General features: G+C 41.9%; 1 protein-coding gene across 6 annotated transcripts in view; it reads right to left on the bottom strand.

Annotated features, from left to right (window-relative positions):
* The window catches only part of DOCK10 (dedicator of cytokinesis 10), a 500,094-nt gene that overhangs the window by 17,894 nt on the left and 457,400 nt on the right, over nucleotides 1–24,800 (bottom strand). For all 6 annotated transcript variants that reach the window (XM_077290787.1, XM_077290784.1, XM_077290788.1 and 3 more), the window contains 5 exons: nucleotides 15,372–15,518; nucleotides 11,495–11,705; nucleotides 10,151–10,341; nucleotides 8,437–8,537; nucleotides 7,703–7,841 (listed from right to left, as the gene is read on the bottom strand). In XM_077290787.1, the coding sequence (XP_077146902.1) occupies nucleotides 7,703–7,841; nucleotides 8,437–8,537; nucleotides 10,151–10,341; nucleotides 11,495–11,705; nucleotides 15,372–15,518 (789 nt within the window). The remainder of the gene's footprint in view (nucleotides 1–7,702; nucleotides 7,842–8,436; nucleotides 8,538–10,150; nucleotides 10,342–11,494; nucleotides 11,706–15,371; nucleotides 15,519–24,800) is intronic.

The following is a 24,800-nucleotide window of genomic DNA, read 5'->3' as shown; positions in this document are numbered from 1 at the left end:
GGATACTCGTCTCTCCAGACGGAGGCTTCAGTATCTGGTCAAGTGGAAGGGCTATGGTCAGGAGGATAATTCCTGGGTGGTTGCCTCTGATGTGCATGCGGCCGATTTAGTTCGTGCCTTTCACGCTGCTCATCCTGATCGCCCTGGTGGTCTTGGTGAGGGTTCGGTGACCCCTCCTTAAAGGGGGGGTACTGTTGTGAATTAGACTTTTTTGGCTCCCTCTTGTGGTCACTAGTGGTATGACTCTGAGATTGTCTTTCCCTAGTTTGGCACCCACCTGGGTCGTTAGTCCAGGGGTGTTGCTATATGAACTTCCTGAATTCTTAGTCTGGTGCCTGGCATCGTTGTAATCAGTTCTTTCTGTTTGCTCCTGTCTGCTGGTCCTGGTTCATGCAAAATTAAGTCCTGCTTCCTTGTTTTTTTATTATTTGTATTGCTCTTATTTTTTGTCCAGCTTGTACTAAATGTGATTCCTGATTTTGCTGGAAGCTCTAGGGGGCTGGTATTCTCCCCCCGGGCCGTTAGACGGTTCGGGGGTTCTTGAATATCCAGCGTGGATATTTTTGATAGGGTTTTTGCTGACCGTATAAGTCATCTTACTATATTCTGCTATTAGTCAGTGGGCCTCTCTTTGCTAAATACCTAGTTCATTCTTACGTTTGTCTTTTCTTCTTACCTTACCGTTATTATTTGTTGGGGGCTTGTATCCAACTTTTGGGGTCTTTTCTCTGGAGGCAAGAAAGGTCTATCTTTTCCCTTCTAGGGTTAGTTAGTTCTCCGGCTGGCGCGAGACGTCTAGAACCAACGTAGGCACGTTCCCCGGCTGCTGCTATTTGTGGTGCTAGGATTAGATATACGGTCAGCCCAGTTACCACTGCCCTATGAGCTGGTTTTTTGTGTTTGCAGACTTGGTATTTATTGCAGAGACCCTCTGCCATTGGGGTCATAACAAGGAACATATCATCTTACCAATATAAAAGAGACAGGGACAGAAGATCACGTATACCACGGAACACATTCTGCATGAAATGAAGTCATCAACTCCGTGGGTAATATGACTTATTTCCAATATCTTGCTGGTGAGATGGAAATGGCAAAAGGAGCAATGGCCACAATTGTGATTGCCTTTAGGTTTAAACTTACGTAGCCAATTGTTTTGTTCCGGTCTTATCCAGTTCTGCACCAGACAATCTTTAAGGTTAGTACCTCTTTTGTTTGTGATTAAAGGTCTGCGGGAAATTATCTCTGCCAAATCCATGTCTCTACTCAAAATGTGCCAATTTTTGTTTATTGCTGCCCTGATCTGGCTGTCCGTTGGACCCAACTGAAGGCTGAATACAAATCTTTTGTCTCTTTCCTTGTTTTTGTTTTTTCCTGTATTCCTACGAAGTAAATCTCTTTGGGAAAAAGCAGTTGCTCTGTCCATGGCCTCATTCAGTAGGGTTTGCAGATAACATCTTTTTGCAAGTTTGTTTTTTTAGGTCAGCTGCTTGCTCTAGGAAACAGGTATGGTCACTATTTATTCGCCTCAGTCTCAAGAATTGGCTATAAAGTAAGGCCCTTTTGGTATGAGGTGGATGGGAACTGCCATAATTGAAGAAGTGGGTTTCCTGTGTACCTCTGTCTTTATATTGCCCTCCAGGACAGAAAGGAAAGGTTTGTGGATGATTTCCGCGCTTCCTGATCAATGATGAGACGTATATCCCATATTGTCAAATGGATAGTGGTTTATTTTACGCGTTTCAAAGTACAAAAGACTTCTTCATCAGAAAAGACCAAAAGTATCTCTCCTTTCTTTCCTGGATATCGTTTGGTCATTTACTGACCCATGGATCTGCTGATGTGCTTTACTACATGCTTTATAGATACTCATAAAAGGTGAGTGTAATTTTTATTTATCACCTGCTATACTCTAAAAAGACCCTATGTTGCTCTGACCTTTCCTACAACTCTGCGTTTAAATTGCCCTCAACAATCACAATTTTAACGTCCAGAAAAACTAGATCAGAATCTCATATTCATCGTGTTTATTGTGTTCAAATATTTTGTAAAATTTTGTCCTAAGTTTTCCACCATTCTGACGCAGAAACTGTTTAACAAGATGGAATAAAGAATTCTTTTACCCGGAGGGTGAGTGCCACCTTTTTTCTCTTCTGGACTTTGCAAATAAATTTGTTTTTGGTGTGCATCTGTACTCCGTAAGTTGACCGCTGTTTGCAAACAGGCTGTTGAGGTACAATTCAGCTGCACACCACCAAGGATTTGGTGCCGGTAACTTGTCTAGCTTTGCGGTTCGCATTAAATTAATTTTATTTGGATCTTACATAATATACAAACACAAAATGGCAAGTATTTGTGAAGTGAAAAAGAAATGAGACATTTTTTTTCTAATTATTTAAAAAATATAGATCTGAAAGTTGTGACGTGCATTTGTATTCACCCTTCTGTAGTCTGAATACTTGTATTCAACTTTATGTAGTCTGAATATTTAGACCACTAAATAAAATCCTGAGTGACCAATTGTCTCCATTAGTTACATAATTAGTAAATTGAGTCCACCTGTGTGTAATTGTTTCTCAGTATAACTACAGCTGTTCTGTAGCATCATGAAACCATCATGAAAATCAAGGAATACACCAGACACGTCAGGGATAAAGTTGGGAGAAAGTAAAGCAGGGTTAGGTTATAAAAAGAGCTCAAGCTCTGAACATCTGACAGAGCACTGTTCAATCCATTACTCAAAAATGGAAGAAGTATGGCACAACTGCAAACCTACTAAGACAAGGCTGTCCACCTAAACCAGAGGTCTCAAACTGCATTCTTCAAGGGCCGCAAACAGGTCATGTTTTTAGGATCACTGCACACTGATAATTTAATCACCTACACACATAATGATTACAGCACCTTGTGCAATGCTAAGGTAAACTTGAAAACATGCATGGTTTGCAGCCCTCGAGGAATGCAGTTTGAGACCCCTGACCTAAACTGATATCCCAAGCATAGAGAGCACTAATTAGAGAAACGGCCAAGAGGCCCATGGTCACTTGGAGGTCCCACATCTCAGATGGGAGAATCTGTCCACATAACACTTAGTGGTATACTCCATCAATCTGGCCTTTATGAAAGAGTGGCAATCATGCTGTAGGTACAGGGCTGGTGAGAGCTGATGGAAAGATCCTAGAGGAAAACCTGTTAGAAGCTGCAAAAGACTTGTGACATGGGTGTAGGTTCACATTCCAGCAGGACAATGACCCTAAACATACTCCCAGAGCTACAAAGGGATGGTCTAGATCAGAGGTGGGGAACCTTTTTTCTGCTAAGGGAGATATTGGATATTTATACCATCATTTGGGGGTCACACAAAATTATCAACTTGAAAATGATCCTGGTATATTTGGTCAAACAATTAATTAACTCACCCGTAATGTGACGGCTGGAATTGTTTCTTTTTGGTAAGACGTATTATATAAGATGGTATTGATCTTGTTGTTACTCACAACTGCTATTCCAGATTTGCATATGTCTGGAGCACAATCAACTCTTTGTGATGATAAGATTTGAAAAAACTTTGCAGCAGTATGTTCTTCTGAAGACAGACATATATTGCACTACATGGGAAATTCATCACTGCTGACAAAATTTATAGCATGCAAGCAGTGAGAGGTCTGCTTTATACATAAATAGGATACATTGGGGCTGCTATATACACATCACATAGGTGACCCTGAGGCTGGAAAATATACATCACACAGGAGACACTGGAGCTGGAGCATAACCATGATATAAGAGTCACCGGAGTCAAAGAATATACATCACATAGGAGACACTGGGGTTGGAGCATGCATATCACATAGGAGATGCTGGCTTTAGAGCATATAAATCCCATACGAGAAGCTAGGGCTAGATCATATGCAGCACTTTGGAGACACTGGGGCTGGAGTACATACAATAGGAGAAACTGGGGCTGAAGTATATACATCAAAGGAGACACTGGGACTGGAGCATACATATCACATAGGCGAAGCTAGCCCTCAAGCATATACATCCCATATGAGATGCTGGGGCTAGATCACATGCACCACATAGGAGACACTAGGAATGGAGCATAACCATAATTTAAGAGTCACTGGCGCCGGAGAATATACATCACAATGGAGATGCTGGGGCTGGAGCATATATATCACATAGGAGAGGCTGGCCCTAGAGCATATATATCCCATAGGAGATGCTGGGGATAGATTATATGCAGCATATAGGAGACACTCAAGCTGGAGTATATGCAGGACATTGGATACACTGGAGCTGGCGTACATACAACAGGAGACGCTGGGACTGGAGTAAGTAGATCACAGGAGACACTGGGGCTTGAATATATACATCACTGGAGGTACTAGGGTAGGAGCAGAGACATCACAGTAGATGCTAGGGCAGGAGCAGAGACATTACAGGACATACTGCAGCAGAAGCAAAGACATCACAGGTGATGCTGGGGCAGGAGCAAAAACATCACAGGAGATGCTGAGGCAAGATCAGAGACATCACAAGTGATGCTGGGGCAGGAGCAGAGACATCACAGGAGACGCTGAGGCAGGATCAAAGACATCACATGTGATGATGGGGCTGCCACTGCTGTCTTCATCTGTGGGATGGGAGGACATCGCAGGCTAACTCTGCCAATGGAGTACGTCCTGACAGGACATATTCCTTTAATGCATGCGATGCATGCTTTCCGGCAGCTGTCGAAACGCGGTGGCCGACCCGTGCACTGCAGTCCCCGGGAATCAGTCAGGTGGCCATAGAAAAGGTAATCACGGGCCGCTCACAGCCCATGGGTTGGAGGTTCACCACCCCTGGTCTAGATCAAAGCATATTCATGTGCTTGAATGTCCCAGTCAGTTACCTAAATCCCATTGAGAATCTGTAGCAAGACTTGAAAATTGCTGTTCACAAATGCCTCCATCCAATCTCACTGAGATAGGGTTAGTTTGCAATGAAGAATGGGAAACATTTTTAGCTTCTAGATTTGCAAAGCTGGTAGAGACATACCTCAAAAGAACTGCAGTAGTAATTGCAGGGAAAGACGGTCCTACATAGTATTTACTGAGGGGGGCTGAATACAAATGTATGTCACAGTTTTCAGATTTCTATTTTAGAAAACCATCTAACATTTCCTTCACTCAAAATTTTGTTAGTTTGTGCTGGAGTATCACATAAAATCTCAATAAAATACATTTCATTTCGGTGTAATGTGAAAAAAATAGAGAAAAATTCACAGGCTATGAATACTTTCTCAAGGAACTGTATATTATTCTCTTAAATGTTCCAGGAAATATACTTTCAAGATCTAGTCTCATCTAGGTGATGGACAGGTCTTTCCTCTCGCATAAACATAGAGAGAGACTGGCGCGGGGGGCAGAGTTGGACTAGTCTGGTCTCTGGCATTGGAGAATTTGAAACACAGGAGCATTTCAGAGAGTAATATACCGTATTTTTCGGACTATAAGACACAATTGTTTCCTCCTCATAGTCCGGATGTACCTGCTCTGGCTGTGGTGGAGAGGTGGGGGAGAGGCAGTGGCGTAGCAGCGAAAAGCAGCGGGTCACAGGAGGCAGGAGCAAATGGCTGCGGCAAACTCCTGTGCCCGCTGCTAAAAAAAATGAATATTCATTGCATTCCATGCCCATGGGCTTGGGGGGCAGTGAATATTCATTTCTTTTTAATAGTGGACACGCTGTTAGCCTTAGCAGCTGACTTCCTGCAGTTGCCGGGCATTTGCATCTGCCTGCAACTTAAGGCAATGAATATTCACTGCTCTCCATTTCCGTAGGCGTGGAATACATTCTTTACCTTTAGTAGCAGCACAATGATAACGCCTAGGAGCTGAAGGATGTGCTCGCTATTAAATACCAATGAATATTCACTGCTCTCCACACACATAGTCCCGAGGTGGAGAGCCCTGAGTATTCTGGCAGCTGTTCTCGACTTGTAAGCGGTGCATGTCGTCCCTACCAAGAGCAGCTTACAAGCATAAATCAGATGCTGACATCGGAAGAAGATGCTGTGAGGGAGCGCAGGAAGGTAAGTGTAATAGTTTATGTCTTTTTTTTTAATGTTTTTCTGATGGGGCCATGCATACCAGGATGGGGATTGGGGCCAATAATACCAGGATAAGGATGGGACCCTGCATACCAGGACAGAGATGGGGATGAGGGGGCCATGCTTACCAGGCTAGGGATCAGGGGGACATGCCTACTAGGCTAGGGATGAAGGGGCCATGCAAACCAAGATAGGGATGAGGAGTCAATGATTACAGGATGAGGATGAGGGGGGCATGCATACCAGGATAGGGATGAAGGGGCCATGCACACCAGGATGGGGATGAGAGGGCTATGCACATCAGAATAGGGATGAAGGTGCCATGCACACCAGGATAGGGATGAAGGGGCCATGTATACCAGGATAAGGATGAAGGGGCCATGTATACCATGATGGGGATGAAGGGGCCATGCATACCTGAATGGGGATGAGGAGATCATATATACCAGGATAGGAGATAATAAGTACAGAATTGACCACATTTTTTGCTTCAATTTTTTTTTCTAATTTCCTCCTCTAAAACCTAGGTGCAGTTTATGGTCCAGTGTGTCTTATAGTCTGAAAAATAGGGCACCTGGCTGCAATTTTGCAGTCAGGCTTCAATTCTTGCTGCCCGCTGTTTGATCAGCATGAATCAGCTGACAGCTTCTTTTTAACTGTTTTTTGTGGAAGAAAATTTCAAACATACATAAAGGCAAAGGGAGACTGGAGCACATTTACACAAAAATGTAGCAACAATTGATAAATCAGCTGAAAACATCTAAAAAAATCCCAAACGTCGCCCACAATGATGAGCATAAAAAACAGACAAAAATAAAATAGACTTTAAAAATGTCACAAATTAAAAGAAGAAATGGAAAATAAGTGAAAACATCAGAAAACTAAACAAAACAGATGCACAGTTGTAATAATGAATCAGCTCCATTGTGTTTGATCTTACTCTAATCTTTCTACTTGATTTTCTAAAACCCCATTCATTTTGAAACACTGTATTATACTGCAGGTAATCACAGTTACATGTAATGTAACTTACCGCTGGGCAGCGATCATAGCTATCCAGCCATGACAACCACAGGGGGTCTCCTGCAGACCCCGGGAAATCATACCAACCTATAGGCGACCCCCGACTCTAAATGCAGAGCTAAGATAAATATAATTATAGTTTCTACAATTAGACTGTAAGTGATTTTGCGAGTCTCAAAAGAGAAAGATGACCCCAATAAGCCAACACCTTCATTTGTCCGCATTTTACAAGGGAGAGTTTTACCTCTGTCCACCCGTTATAGTGGGAGCAGGCGTATATAGTTACAGCCGTCGCTATCCTTAGTGCACGCCGGTTTTATCACCACTGTCAGACTCCCGGTATCGTCCCCCCAGGGTATTTGTGGTCTACCTAGATTTCACTTTGGGTTAATGATAGATGAGAGCCATCTTCACAGACAGTGATATCTGATATATGTGACAATGAAGAGGTCACAGACAACATCCACAAAGAAATGTGAAATTTAAGGCCAGACAGTTTCAGGCACTGGCACTAGTCTACTGTTTCATTAGCTAAGAATATTTCCCATCTTTACTAATGCGAGGTTATTTTTATCCGCTCACCGGTTCATTCATGACTACAGAGAGTTCTGTCAGAATTTCCCTGTAATGAGACTTCATCTCTTCTTGGTATTCCAGTTGATCTTCTTTTATCAGGCGCTCATTTACTTCTAAAGCCAAGCCGCATGTATCTGCAAATTGTCTGGAAAAAAGTGCACGTAAAGAAGAACATAGTGAGTGTGGCAAAATTCAGAACAATAGCGATTGGACAATATGGACACCTGTCCTTGTGTTTAAAGCATAAAAGGCAAGAGAAAAAATATGACCAAAATGTGGCTATTGGGATGTCGCTTTCTTACTAATATAAGGCAATTTTTATACTTGGAAACCGTCTTCATAACATCTACGAAAATCTCTAACAAACAAATAGCTCTAAAAAGTTGACAGATTACCCATGGCGGTAACTTCTGCCTGTGCATTCTCATAGGTAGGCAACAATGCCCTTTATTTCTAATATTTTGTTTCTGCATTACCGTAATATCTGGAGACAGAAAAGTTCCCCAACATAGACCGGCCAATCATTTTGTATTTTGGCCGTACAGTATACCAAGTCATTGGCAGGATGTGATTGCTGATTGTTATTTGGCTACCTTATGTGAAGCTTTGGCAATGGAGACAATATAACCAATAACTTCCTTCTGTACATTGAAATAACTTCTCTCTGCATCATTTATACACGTGTCCTAGTTTTGGTTCTTTCTTCAATAAAGAACTTTATACTTTGTATATTATATTACCTGAATATTTCTTTCAGATGCTTTACTTGGTTTTCTGGGTAATTGTTGGCATTTGTCTCTGTTAGAAATGCTCTAGCGTATGCCATCGGGCCGGCATTTACCTGAAACCCAGCAAATTAGACTTCAGAACAGAAATGTTCAACTTTAGAAGATAAAGGGCAAATAAATATCTACATGGGATACAAAGAATCACGCCAAAAATTACATTTAATACAGATAAGGATAAAATGTCAGTTCTTCTTTGAACCTAATCTTTTCAATGTGTCTACGCAAACAAAAAGTGAAAAATGTGACTTTTATTTGGAAGAAAAAAAACTTCCCTTACAACAGTGTAACATACGGGGGATTCTCCATTCCGTAAGCCCATAGGACAGGTGGAGATTTTATTTATTTGACACCTCAACATTATAAGGTGACCGAATCTGCGTTCTTTGGCCATGATTCATTACAGAAATTTTGCCAGAATACTGGCAAAAATCTCGTCAAAAAGCTGTGATATTTTGGCACAAATCGGAGTAGCGCAAAATTAGCAACTTTTAGCATTCTCGTGTCTCATTCGTGATACGTGGCTTTCCCTGTGCCAGAAATGTCACTCCGGTCATTCAGTGGCTGCACTGGGGATTACAACCTAACTCTCACAAAATGGGATTGAGGTTTATACGATGGGGCCATTGGCTATAATAATGCAGACAGAGTCGCAGTGTGCTCTCTCATGCATTATTTTCGGCCGTCTAAGCCTATTGGAGGTGGGCACCAAGATGTAAATGATTACGTCTTGCTAAGCATATACAGCCCAAAATGATGCATGACAGAGCACACTGTGACTCCATCTGCATCATTATAGTCAATGGCCTCTTTGGCAAACACATCCCGTTTTGCAGGGGTTTGGACCTAAGCCCCGATGGAGCCACTGAATGTAGTGGCAAATGCTATGTGAACCCAGCCTAAGACAGATTTGTCAGAAATTTGGAAAATATTACCAAAGTCCTTACACCTCCAGATACTTGTGCTGTAATCTGAAGATTATGGAAAAAGGAGACATTCTGCCTTATTTTTAACTTTACGAATTCATGTAAAAACCTAATTCTGATTGATCAGTGGATGATTATACATTAATTGATGCCTTTCTACAATAGACTTTACATCAATCAGCCATAACAATAAAACAGGTGCAGTGAATGACATTGATTGCACGTTAGGGTTATACTAGGAAAAAGTGAACATTGAGTTCTTGAAATTGATGTGCTGGAAGGACTAATCGGTAAGTGTGAGGATCGGAGCTTCTCTGATAACGGTCAAACTGTAATGGCAAGATGAGCAAAGAAGGGGAAAAGCAGCAAAGATACATAATGATATTGTCATTTTACTAATGTAAATTTAAGGGAAGAACTTTTTCATATTATTCACCTCAAACTAAGGCTACCATAAGTTAATTCCACATACAGTTATCTGCTTTGACTACTTCTGAGTAATCGGACCACCAATGATCAAAATCATTAGATTATCTGAGAGCTTGTCAGAATTGGGCATTCGGCTGGCTAACCCCATGGGCTGTCCCTTGACTACCCCAGTGAAGGCATTAAGAACACCATTTCCTACTGACATTTTGGAAAACGTGAATAAATACAATTATGACATTGTAAACATCAGACAGAAGAGAACAGCTGAATAGCTTTGAAATACAGGTTTTATTTCAGCTATCTGCACTTCTCACCTTGACGCTAACACTCCCCTGAAGCTTCAACTGAAGTCTTATCATATCCACATCATCCATGGTGCAAAGCTGCTGCAGCTCCTGGACTTTCTTGGACATCTCATCTATTGCAACCTCTATGGGATTCAGTTCGGTGCTTGCCTGGCTGATTACTTGTATCCTTTTTTTAACATATGGAAATAAATGGCTGGCTGCAGGAGAAAAAGAACAGTCCATGAAATGGTCATAGAATACAGGCCATGTTTGTCCAAATGTTATTCCCACTTTAACTGTGCATATGGGGAGTAGGTAACATGGCTTTGCTATGTTAGAGGACTTAAATCAACTTTTATAGTGTGGCCATGTATGTACAGTCGATTTATCAGGAGGTGTATAGAGGTAATGATGAGATTGGCTATGTTGTAAGTAGAGATGAGCAAACATCGTCGGCTCCCTCCTTATTCGGCAAACTATAGTGCTTACCGAATAAGCTACAGTGAGAACCGGGATCGCTCCCGATAATCAGCTGTTTGGCGCCGCAGCTGCATGTGTCGCGGCTGTATGACACTCACAACACATGCATGGAGAACCTGATTGTTGTGACTGTGCAAATGGTGCAAATTTCAGTCCTACAGTAAGCCAACTATCTGGTGTAAACATAGACTGGTCAGCCTAAAGATCCATCAAATTATCAACCAGCATAGGCCCTTGTGATAATGTAAATCAGGCAATTTTTAACACTGATTAGTTTAAAGTAGCACACCAGGGTTATTTTTTGTTTCAGCATTGGAAAGGTATCAGTAATGTATGCTCTCTGTGTATTGTAAAATACTTACCGGTGGCTGTCTTCTACTGTTTCTGGTGCCATTCCGGTCCCCTACACCATTTTTTAACCACAGATCTGACTGGTCGGAAGTCACTGCTAATGATCACTATCTGTCTTTACTTACGGTAAGTCAATGAGAGCCTTGTTCTGTGTCTCATAGACACTCAATGAGAAGTGACTTCCGGTCTGCCCAGTAAACTTAGGAGTGATCCAGCCAGTCACAACTGCGGTCTCCTAGTACAGAAGAGGACCGAAGCGTCGCTGGGAACAGCTGAAGATGGCAACCAGTAAACACATGTAACACACATTAACATACCTATCTAGTAGTGAAATTAAAAACAAACAAACCTGGAGTGGTACTTTAACTTCACAGTGTATAAAAGTTGCACCATTTTAATAGATCTGCTCCTTTGAGTATTCAGCTTTTGTGGTGCATAAAGCAGCCCTCTCTCTTTCCTGGCACCCTAGGCAGCTGCCTACTGCATCTCTCTTCTGTTCCCGCCTTGCCCGGAGTGTGTACATGGATAGTAGTCACTTACTGGTCAGCACGGTGCGCCTCTTGCATTGTTCCTCCACTCCACCATGTTTCTTCCCTGATAAGGTGAAAGGGGTCTCAAATACAAATCTGCTTATATTGTGGTGTCTCTCAAAATCAGTTTTTCTGTCTTCAAGCTCTTTCTCATCAAAGTAAGGTGTGACATATGTTACTTGGAAGTAGGCAAATTTGGGATCCAGATCCTTGGGATTCACCTAAATAAACATTAAGGAATACTTACAGAAAAGGTGAAGTCTTAACAGAGTATTCCATTTTCGACCATGATGTGTCCCATTTTATCAGTCTTACAGCTGATATACACGCTCAGATAATACTTCTCACAGTATTCTGCTATTCAATGAGATTTCTACACATTTACATTGGATAAGTACGAGATTAAAATAGGCTTATCGCCTATGCTATCCCCATCACTGTGAATGTTATCTGAGCTGATAGAAGCGGGGTGGAGGGGGTCAGCAGAATTCAGCACTCAGCCCTAGCAGAAAGCAAAATATCGCTAATATTCCCCAAAAACTATTGTAGAACTATAGTAAAAATATAATGAAACATAATTGTCACAGTTTGGTCACAAATATTCACACTGATATAATTGTGTTATGGATGGATGGTGGAAAGTAAAAAACTGGACCAGACACAGCTGACACTGCTTATCTCACAGGAGACAATCAAGCTTTAATTCAACGTGTTGGATGAAACAGGACCCATGGGCGATCCCCATACATTTGTGTTTTAGGCCGGCGTCACACTAGCGAGTTTTACGGACGTATGAGAGGTGCAGAAAATACGGATTGCACACGGTACAATGATTCTCTATGGCCCAGCTCCTATTTGCCGTATTTTACTGATCCGTATTATACGGTCTTGTACGGCCGTAGAACATCGCAGCATGCTGCGTTTGTCACCATATTGCGCAAAAAAATTGCCAATGAAAGTCTATGGGGGCGAGAAAAATACGAATTACACACGGACCAGCAGTGTGACTTGCAAGAAATACGCAGCGGTGTTAGAGAGAAAAGCCGGAAATTCAGTTGCCGGCTTTTTCTTTCTCCTTCACAAACCGGACATGATATGAGACATGGTTTACATACAGTAAACCATCTCATATCCCTTTTTGTTTTGCATATTTCACACTACTAATGTTAGTAGTGTGTATGTGCAAAATTTGGGTGCTCTAGCTTGTAAAATAAGGGGTTAAATCGCGGAAAAAATTGGCGTGGGCTCCCGCGGTGATGCGCCCTCTGCTGGATGTCCTCATATGAACTCGAGCGTGGGAATTTTCACCGCATCACCGCGACTCAAGGTAACTACAGGACATTCCCCTGCATTACATTCATTCACAACATTTTACAGACAGGAGCGACTGCATTAGCACAGCTCCTGGCTGTAAAATTATTTAACCCCTTCAGATGGATTTACATCGTGGGACTGACAGAACGACGGAAGGTATGGGATATTGTTGATCTTTTATTTTACCTTTTTTACAGGACGAGGGTCTTCAGGTGGATTACCAGTATAATAAAATATTACAACACGCTGGATTAAGTGGATTAATAATGAATAGGTGTCATAATTGACGCCTCTCCATTATTAATCTGGCTTAATGTCACCTTACAATAGCAAGGTGACATTAACCCTTCATCACCCCATATCCCACTGCTACACAGGAGTGGGAAGAGAGTGGCCAAGTGCCAGACTAGGCGCATCTTCCAGATGTGCCTTTTCTGGGGTGGGCGGGGGCAGATGTTCTTAGCCAGGGGGGGGGGGGGCAATAACCATGGACCCTCTCTAGGCTATTAATATCCGCCCTCAGTCACTGGCTTTACCACTCTGGCGGAGAAAATTGTGCGGGAGCCCACGCCAATTTTTTCCGCGATTTAACCCTTTATTTTACAAGCTAGAGCGCCCAAATTTTGCACATACACACTACTAACATTAGTAGTGTGGAATATGCAAAAAAAAAAGGGATATGAGATGGTTTACTGTATGTAAACCATGTCTCATATCATGTCGGGTTTGTGAAGGAGATAGCAAAAGCCAGCAATTGAATTACCGGTTTTTCACATATCTCGCGCTGAACTAAATATAAATACAGTGCCTACAAGTAGTATTCAACCCCCTGCAGATTTAGCAGGTTTACACATTTGGAATTAACTTGGCATTGTGACATTTGGACTGTAGATCAGCCTGGAAGTGTGAAATGCACTGCAGCAAAAAAGAATGTTATTTCTTTGTTTATTTTTTTTTTAAATTGGGAAAAGTTTTTTCAGAGGGTCATTTATTATTCAACCCCTCAAACCACCAGAATTCTGTTTGATTCCCCTAAAGTATTAAGAAGTAGTTCAGGCACAAAGAACAATGAGCTTCACATGTTTGGATTAATTATCTCTTTTTCCAGCCTTTTCTGACTATTTAAGACCCTCCCCAAACTTGTGAACAGCACTCAAACATGGTCAACATGGGAAAGACAAATGAGCATTCCAAGGCCATCAGAGACAAGATCGTGGAGGGTCTCAAGGCTGGCAAGGGGTACAAAACAAGGAGTTTGGCCTACCTGTCTCCACTGTTGGGAGCATCATCCGGAAGTGGAAGGCTTATGGAACTACTGTTAGCCTTCCACGGCCTGGAGCCTTTGAAAGTTTCCTCCCGTGCCGAGGCCAGGCTTGTCCGAAGAGTCAAGGCTAACCCGAGGACAACAAGGAAGGAGCTCCGGGAAGATCTCATGGCAGTGGGGACATTGGTTTCAGTCAATACCATAAGTAACGTACTCCACCGCAATGGTCTCCGTTCCAGACGAGCCCGTAAGGTACCTTTACTTTCAAAGCGTCATGTCAAGGCTCGTCTACAGTTTGCTCATGATCACTTGGAGGACTCTGAGACTGACTGGTTCAAGGTTCTCTGGTCTGATGAGACCAAGATCGAGATCTTTGGTGCCAACCACACACGTGACGTTTGGAGACTGGATGGCACTGCATACGACCCCAAGAATACCATCCCTACAGTCAAGCATGGTGGTGGCAGCATCATGCTGTGGGGCTGTTTCGCAGCCAAGGGGCCTGGCCATCTGGTCCGCATCCATTGGAAGATGGATAGCACAGCCTACCTGGAGATTTTGGCCAAGAACCTCCGCTCCTCCATCAAGGATCTTAAGATGGGTCGTCATTTCATCTTCCAACAAGACAACGAAGTAAAAAACTCACCAAAAGCTCATTGTGGTAACATAGCCTCAGGCTGTGTTCACATGCAGCAGGTTTTTTTGCTGCATTTTTTTAATACAAATTAAAAGCACCTTTATACAGTACCAGCGACAGCAGAACTCTCATGCACATGTTTGTTTTTTTCCTAACTGAATTGGAAAGCTGCAGCGTTTTGTAACTCTGCAGCATGTCAATTCTTTCAGCATTTCGTTAGCATTTTTACAGCTTTTTTTCACCCATGGAAAGCAATGAGAAAGTGATAAGCACTACAAAAAAAAGCAACAGCGTCTTTCGTGGCATAATAAACATGTACTGCACACAAAGCATACGAGAATCGGCACACTAAAAACACTGCAGAAGGTGCTTGAAAAAGGCTGTGGAAACACTGCAAAAAATGACACCAGGAGGCTCAAAAATGGGACATTTTGGCTGCAGAAAAATAATGCTGCAAAAATGCTGTGTGTGAACATAGTCTTATACAGTATAGCATTAACATATAACATTTCAAGTCCCAGCTTCTATTACAACCCCAGTATAACCATTGGTATAACGGCAATACTATGGATTAATGGAGATGGATCACACATTTTCCAGTATGCGTTCCAGCAGGACAGGACTATGAAGGATAACGATATCTAGACCCTCACCCTAATACACATCACCCACCTTGTTGGAATCTTGAATGATTTTCACGTTTTCCGCTCCAAACTTATCACTATACAACTTCAGCAGCCTCTGTGATATTTCTGACAGCCCTGTTAATTTGGGCTCCTTGTAGATGTATTCTTTTCCTTCTTCTTCTTCAAAGAAACCCTGAAAAGAGATGATCAGTATATTTCAATTTTACAGGGAAGCACTTTGGGATTGGTTCCCCAAAGCTGCGACTTTCACGGTTAGTCACTTCAATGAGGTTATCGGGCACCCTACAGCCAGTACACATGTGCAAGCGGAATCTTTGATGCATTAGAAACAGAATTATTAATGGATGATGAGGAATCGTGCTTTGTGATGAGTAGCTACATCGCTCAATTCTTGTAAAAACGCAGACACGGTTTAGTTGCGCTTTAGTTTTAAGTAACAAACACAAATCTCCCAATTTCCTCAATTTCTATGAAGTTAAAGTGAAATGTGTCCTGTACGATCTCTGGGTAAAGTTGGGCACCTATACTAGGTCACTGCTGTATTACTGATGGGCCTCACCCTGGGGCATTTGCCACAGAACCCTGTTTAGGGCATTTTGGAGACTTCGCTCTCTAATGCTATTTAGCAAACAGGAGAATATCTCAAGGGCTGTGGCTATAAGCGCTGAAGCCAGTAGCCAAAAGCCAAAGATCAGCAACCTATTCAAGGTGCCCAAACAACAGGCAGCCGGAATCATAGACTGGTTGCATGACTGCAACAGGTATGTTTTTCTCTAATGAAAAAATATTCCTTGAAGATCGGTCTGGGGACCATGGATGAGAATAGTCAGGTGATTGATAGCTCTCTCCCTATGTACACACATCAGAGAGCCTACCAATCAACTACAGCAGTGGGGAGAGAAGCCGGCCATGTTGGAGCTGGACTACTCTCATCTCTTACTATGTCCCGGGATTATCTAACTAGATCTTCGCTGAAATCGTGCAGTCAGTCCACGGGCAGCATGAATCAGCTGACAGGTTCCCTTTAAAAATAAGGCCTACGAAGACGTATCAACCCAGGTTTACCTGTCTACATCCGAACCCCCTAATCTATTCAATAGGGTGTTTGCATCATTCAATAGTGGGGTCTACTTTTTTTTTTTTTTTTAGAGGACCACTACTTGGGGAATAAACGCCACTGTATGAAAAGATTTTCCTAGTGATACTAATAAATGACAGATTCCTACGGTGTCGCACTGTATTACACCATTAGTGAGCTCGGCCCTATGCACACACTTACACATATACGGCATCTGATGGAACATGGCACAATTATTTTTCTACTAAATTTGTATGTCTGTGTGAAGCGATACTGCTGGGGCTTGCGTTCCAACAACCGGAAAGGACGTGGGTGCCCCCGGAAGTGACGTCACCACGACAAGGAAACGCGGTAAGGTTAGATTTAAGGCCATAGTTGTACAGGCTGCTGCGCAGATGGTTGGATGAATATGACTGGTTACATTAGGGTACAGGCATGGTGTTGGGACTGACTCACCAGCCGCATCCCTGAGGAATCTTACCGAAGAGGAAACGCGTAGTGAGCAACGCACATCATCTTTCTACAGACCTGGGCATGGCAGTGTCATACAGGACTATCATGGGACCACGACAGGCATGGGGATCTGACTCCGGTCGCATTATATAGCGAGATTGTTCCAGTATTCCTTGAGAGAGTTATTAAGCGAAGATCTTTACCTTGATGTGAGCAGTTCTCCCCATTATATTTTGTCATTATATAGCCGCAGTTTATGACAAAAATATCGGTTATTATATTTGATGTTGAGACAGGACTGAGCAGACCCTGTATAAATCCACTGGGTGCACGATTGACTCTGTTGTGGATCACCCTTTAGTGGATTTTCTCTTTTACCAGTGCACTTTATGTCCCTAGGTGAATTTTAATAATTGTGTGGAAGGTTTTAATAGGATTAATTATACATCTTTTATTTACCACTTTGTCCTGATCTATAGTGTATGAAGTGATAACAGAGACACATGATGGACCTTGGTTGCTTAACAGAAAATACAGCTATAATACATCCACGCGCCTGAAGCCTTAAGCTGGAAATACACGTGATAGATATAGGATCATATACAGAAAATGTGCACAAGGAACTCTACTAAAAATAATTTTCATTAGCTACAAAGAAAAACATGTAATAAATGGTGGGCAGGTGATGTATGGTAATGAGCCAAAATGTGGCACCAGAGTTCTACCAGGTCTATAGGATATATATACAGCATACACGAACGTAGTGAATAGACCAGGCTAATGGCATTATAATGTAACACTGACTGCTGGGTATAGATAAGTGGATGTGGCACGCCTGGTCAACTTAGGTAAATGACGTTCACATTTATCTACGCATGCATTATGTAAATCAATTGATTTTTGTGGCATTACGCTTCATGTCTTGCTGCACTATTATTTATATCCTCTTTGTTATGGCACTAGATCACTTTACTTAGTGTAACATGTATGTACTTACCTTTTGGGTTATTACCATGCATCACCAGACCACCATTTTTTAGATGTTTTTCTTTGTAACTAATTATAGTGATTTTTAATAGAGCTCTTTGTGCACATTTTTCTGTATATGAGAGATTTAGATCTCTCGGGCGAATGTTCATGTGTTTTTGAGGAGAAAAGTGGAGAAAGCTCCAACAACGGCCTATTGCCCAAAAAATAAAAGGGTCGGATTCTTCAGTTCAAACTGTCCGACCCTTGTGTCAGGAAAGAGTCAGGGTGCCCCCATACATATTAGTCAGCTGTTTCTGCCAATATCGGGGATGACCAACAATAATGTGTATGGGGCCTTAAGTCCCCCAAACTTATCAAACTGTGACCGCGGCACACTAGATATACCGCGCTAAACCTTCTACTCAGAATGGCAGCCCCCCTGGACACTTTATGGATCTCCTATATATGAACGGCTTCAACATGGGTGAATGTGAATAAAGTCAGTATCAGGTTTCACGGTTTCTTATGATTTGATAATTCTGTGTGGGACCCGAAGGCCGTGGTCTCGGGCGTCCATTTTTTAATGTTTTGCTTAATCTATGTGATATATTTACCTGCTTTATTGCGCTGTGTTTTATACCTTTGTACATGTGGTACAGAGTTATATGCTTCTATGTTAATCTGTTCTGCCATTTCTAGAAAATATTGCTTAAAACATATCTGTTATTCCACCATAGACCTCAGTGGTGTTTCCAGTAGCCATTTGCCTTCAGTTAGGTAATGAATCCTAATACTGTATGTTCACATTGAGGTTTGTATTACATTCAGCATGTGCCCATGGAAAGCCCCCAATGTACAAGCCAAACATGTCCATAGCCTCCGCTGTGTCCTTCAGCCTGTCAGTGGTACAGGAAAAAAAGGGGAAAGAGAAACTATGGAAGAGTGTGGTAGATGACACTTCTACATCCAGCAGAATCTAGTAATTATTGTATAGGTTCAATGTGTACACTATTAACATGGAAGCCCATGGGTGGCCATGCTACCGGATGGCATCTGTCACAGACATACAATAGAAGGATCCGTCAGGAGATTTTCAATAGCTTTTCATCACGTATGTATTAAAGGTATAAAGCCAAAATAGCCTTAATGTGACGGACGCCAGTGATGGATACCCAACAGGGGAATCTATGACCCATAGAATACAATGGAAGCATCTTAATGGTATAGTACATCAAAGAAAGCTACTGAAAAGCTCATGACGTATCCAGTAAAAAGGATACTATTTGAACCTATTTGTGATTGGGCTTACATGTTATTTAGCAAAAACAAATGTGTCAAATTCTGGGAGATTCTATATAAAAGACTGATGTATTTTATACCCCGTTATATTAGTAATGTATAAAAGATACCATAGATAGAGGTCAGGTAACTAGGAAAGAAAACAGGACTATACAACAGTGCCATCTAGTGGTCAGATATAGGACATAGCGGCAACTTTCCTCTAGTGCTACAAATTATCTGTAGAGATGGGAGTCAAATCGAACACCAGATGCTGCAGGTAAGGCCACAGTGACACGTTCAGTATGTGATCAGCATTTTACCTCAGTATTTGTAAGCCAAAACCAGGAGTGGAACAATCGGAGAAAAGTATAATAGAAACACATGCACCACTTCTGTATTTATCACCCACTCCTGGTTTCTGCTCACAAATACTGAGGTAAAAAAATGACCATACACAATGTGTGAACATGGCCTATATTTGTAACTGGGCTGGCTGAAATCATCCTCATCCAAATGTTGTTTAACTCTTTCCTTTCTACATAGCTGAGATTAGAAGTAACACTAACCTTAAAACCCAAACCCATTTGCATGACCTGTGCTTCTCTAATCTCTCTCTCCAGGACATTTTTGGATACATGCTCTGCCTGCAACAAACTTTCTTACATCCACATCCTCTTTATTTCTCATAATCTATCCTTCCTGGACTAAACTGGAAGCATGGCTGACACCCTCCAGCACCGCCACCTATGATTTTCCCCCCTATGGCAACTTTTAATTTACTCATAACCCCTTACCCTGTTACAAACATGGTAGAAAAGGTGTCCTTTGCTTATCAGGTAACTGCTCCTTCAGCCCTGGCTTGCAGGGTGAGTGTATTTGGCTACCAACGCTGGGCGGACCTGGATGCCAATACAGTTGAAAGCAATGATGGAGGAGGGAGCTGTCAGCTGATGCTCCCTCTGCCATCATTCTCCCTCTGTGTCTGACGTCTCAGCGCAGCGAGCGTGACGATGTCACTACAACGCACCTGCTGTGTCGAGCAGTGCAGAGGTTCCGAGCGCTAGCTGTTGAAACCGAAGCAGCTGGGGACCGGGGAGAGTTAAGTATTTTTTTATATAATGTGGGGATTTATACTGTATGGAGGACTATGGGGCAATTATACTGTATGGAAGGCAATGCAGGGCCCATCATTTTGTATGGAGGACTATGTGTAGCCATTATTCTGTATAGAGGACTATGTGGGGCCATTATTCTGTATGGAGGGCTGTGTGGGGCCATTATTCTATATGGAGGAAAATGTATTTCAATTATACTATATGGAAGGCAATGCAGGGCCAATTAGACTGTATAAAGGATTATGTGGGGCCATTATACTGTATGGAAGGCAATGCAGGGCCCATTATATTGTATGGAAGGCAATTCAGGATCCCTTATGCTGTATGGAGGATTATGTGAGGCTATTATACTGCATGGAAAGCAATGCATGGCCCATTATACTATGTGGAGGACTATGGTGGGGTCATTATACTGTATGTGTGGAGGACTATGTGGTGCCATTATACTGCATGGAGGACTATATGGGGCCATTATATTTAATGGAGGACTATGTGGGTCCATTATACTGGGTGGCGGACTATGTGCTATACTATGTGGGATCACAGTTGGGGAATCATACTGTGATGGGGTAACCATTCTTTGTTGGGGGATTGAGGGATGGCACAGTAGGGTCATCATACCGTGCGTGCGTGTGGAGGGTACTAAAGAGGATTTCACTGTGTTTGGCGGGCACTTTTGTTGGCATCATACTTTATCATCTGTATTATTCAAGGTGTTTATCCTTTGTTATTATATATTTAAATTAGACTATCTGACCATATGCTTGTATTGTTCCATTTATGATTATTTGCTTATTTTATTCTAAATTCTATTAATTAAAATGTACTTTACTTGTGGGACAATCCCTTTAAATTTGTATGAAAAGGTTCATCATTAGATTTGATGATAAAGAAAAACTTCCACATTTTAGACTTTTTTTTTTATAAATATCAAGGTTGGGCCGCAAAGTTTTTCGTTTTGGCCCTCTGTGTATTTGAGTTTGACACGCCTGCATTAACACATCTCCTCCTCATCACGCCATTTCTATCTGTTCAAGTCTCTCAAGCCTCTGTCCCTTCAATCCATCCCTCATCTGCAGCCTGGTAATCCGCCGCTCCCCTTGGTATCCTTTCCCTTCTCCTCATTCTCCTATCCTTCCACTGGCTGCCTAATGCCCAGAGGATTCAATCCAAAATACTAATAATGGCTGTATACAACCTCCTCCAAGATTTCTCCCATGCATTACTCATACTATGGAACTCTCCATTACAAGAGGTCGGTTTCTTTCTCATCTTCAATACCCTTAAAACAAGCTGAAAATCCATTTCTTTAGAAAAACCTGAAACTTTCAACCACCGTGCTGCCACCACACTGCCACGTGAGCGGTTTCTCCCCCACCTATTATCTCCACGCCTCTTCCCTTAGAGTTTGTGAGCCCCTCCAGGCAGGGTCCTCTCTTTTTGCAGTACTGCTCTGTCTCTATAATCTAGTCTTAGTTATTGTACTTGTTTTCTACCTTAGGTTTTGTTATATGTATAGTATGTACCATAAACCCTGTTTGCACCTTTCTTTTTAATACGTACTGTCCTCTGTAATTAAGGTAATTTTAAAATAAATAATTATTCAAAACATGTCTTAATTTATATTAGACAAGAACAAAATTTCCCGCAAAAATAAAGTAAAATATGACTGTAGCCATTGTATATTATAAAGATGTAAGATGCAGTAGAATATATAAATATACAATTCTATAATCTAGAGAAGGTGGTTTTCATGGACAGCTTCTTGCATCATACAAACGTTGGGTCAATTCATGTTTATATGTAACATTAGGGCACACAAATTTCTAATGTCCCCCGACCCTCTGATCAATAGGCCAGGGCAGAGGAAGTCAGCAAACATTTTCTCGAAGACATTCATTTGACACTGCTCCATGTAATACCACGCTCCTCTTGCTGAGAACGGCCAGGCTGTTTTATCCTTACTGCAAATCATTTCATTATAAAAAAGGTAAATTGTGGTAAACCTGGCAATGTAAAATAGTAAGACTGCGAGAGACTTAGCTGCAGTGAATGTCCATTAATTAATATAATTATACATATATTAAATATTAACATATATAAATATTAAATATAAGTAATTAATATAATCTAATATATAAAGCTGAATGTGTGTATGTGTGTGTGTGTGTGTGTATGTCCGGGATTGGCATCTGCACCGTTGCAGCTACAGCCACAAAATTTTGCACAGTCACACGTCTGGACCCTGAGAGCGTCATAGGCTATGCTGTGAGGTGAAATTTTAACCCCGCACGTTCCAATTCACGAAATAATTTTGCCCCTATCTACATAATGGGGAAAAAGTGAAAGGAAAAGTGTTGGAGGCAAATTGACAGCTGCCAGATGTGAACAAGGGGGACTTAAAGAATGAGAGCGATGGCGCCAAAGAGTATATACCGTACAGTTGCCAAGGTGGGGCCCCGACATGGGATACTCAACACACACGGGGATATGAACACACACACAAAATGCGCCACACACTACCATGTGCTTGAACACATATATCACCCTCAGCACACATTTCACCACACATACACCAACCTCGCCACATAAAAGTCGAAACACAAAAGTCGCCACTCAAAACTCACCACGTGCAAAATTCGCCACATGCAAAACTAGACTCACGTGCAAAACTCACCTCATGGAAAACTCGCCACACGCAAAACTTGCACACGCAGAAAAATTGCCACATGCACAAAAGTTGCAACACTTGCAAAAGTGGCCTCACACAAAACTTGCACATACTCAAAATGCACCACACATAAAACTCACCACGTGCAAAAATCGCCATGTGCAAAACTTGCTGCACACAACTTGCTACACTAACCTGTCACATGCAACTCGACACACAAAAAGTTGCTACACGCATGTCGCCACACAAAACTCATCTCACAAAAGTCGCTACATGCATGTCGCCACACGCAACTCAACACACACAACTTGACACATGAAACTCGCCCTAAAACACACACAAGTCTGGTATTATCCTTCAAAAATAAAAATCTGATTAATATGCAGACAAACTACAAGAGCAACAAATGTACCATATAGGAATCCGGCAGCTGTCAGTCACATGACCTGTCTATTATGTGTATGTGTGAGCTAATATATACTGCCAGGGGGGAGGGCTTCCTGTTGGCTGGGGATTTATCAGGCTGCCAATAGCAACCAATCACAGCTCAGCTTCTATTTTGCTACAGTTAATTAATCTGACCTCTGATTGGTTAATATAGGCAACAAAGGACATTTTCAGTATAACAAAGCTTGTGTGAGGTAATAGCATGTCAGTTAGGGTGTGTTGGTGGAAAGCCTGATGTCAGTCACATTACCTCTATGTGAGAGGATATAGAAACTGCCAGTTACAGACTATTTTTACCACAATAATGCCTCATAAGAAAAGGAATTCCATGGCACGAATGTCAGCTGATGCGAAAAGAAAAGCTGCATTAAGGGCCAATGAAAAATGTGAAGACCGAGAAACAAGCCTGACACACATGAGAACAGCAGCTGCTTCCTCAAGAGTCATATCCAACTGAGTTCCTCAATTCCTTGGAGCCACAAGGACTTCCTCCTCACAACCGCTTTCTAAAAATTGGAGCACCTATTCTGCTATTGAGAAATTTGGATCCACCAAAGCTGTGTAATCGAACAAAACTCTTGATTAAGAACCTGTTTCCACATGTAATTGAGGCAACCATTTTGACAGGATGTGCCACAGGAGAAGATGTTTTCATTCCAACAATTCCTCTCATTCCATCTGATTTGCCTTTTGATTTTAAACGCCTCCAGTTTCCTGTTCAACTGGCATTTGCTATGTCCATCAGCAAGGCTCAGGGACAGTCCTGGAAAGTAGTTGGAATCGATTTACAATCTCCATGCTTTTCTCATGGTCAACTTTATGTGGCCTGTTCAAGAGCTGGAACAGCCAAAAATCTGTTTGTCTTTGCACCTGAAGGAAAAACTAAGAATGTCGTTTATCAAAAGGCTCTTGAATAAGTAGTAAAGATTACTTCACATTACTTGGCCAATTTAGTTACATCTGTGTGGAATATCTCTGGTGTTGAAATATATGTTGTGAAATGCTTCTATTAGCTTAGTTTTTGCCTTTTAATAATTACATTTCTATCTATTTGTTTTGTGGTTTTTGTGTGCAGAATACATTTTTGTTAACACATTCTATTTTGCTAACAGCAGTTATTAACCTGGGCGAAGCCGGGTAGTACAGCTAGTTTATAATAAATAGTGATGAGCGAGTATACTCGTTGCTCGTGTTTCCCAGAGCAAGCTCGGGTGGTCTACGAGTATTTTCTAGTGCTCAGACATTTAGTCTTCCTCACCTCAGCTGCATGATTTACGGCTGCTAGCCAGGCTGAATGCATGTGAGGAATGCCTGTTTGGTAGGGAATCCCCTCATGTATTCAGCCTGTCTGGCAGCCACAAATCACGCAGCTGGGGCGATGAAAACTAAATCTCCGAGCACTACAAAATACTTGGAGACCACCCGAGCGCGCTCTGGGAA

Source organism: Ranitomeya variabilis, chromosome 2 (genome assembly GCF_051348905.1).
Source record: "Ranitomeya variabilis isolate aRanVar5 chromosome 2, aRanVar5.hap1, whole genome shotgun sequence".
In the NCBI taxonomy this organism is placed as follows: Eukaryota; Metazoa; Chordata; class Amphibia; order Anura; family Dendrobatidae; genus Ranitomeya; species Ranitomeya variabilis.
Note: the sequence above shows the minus strand (reverse complement) of the source record. Positions and strands in the feature narration are given on the sequence as shown.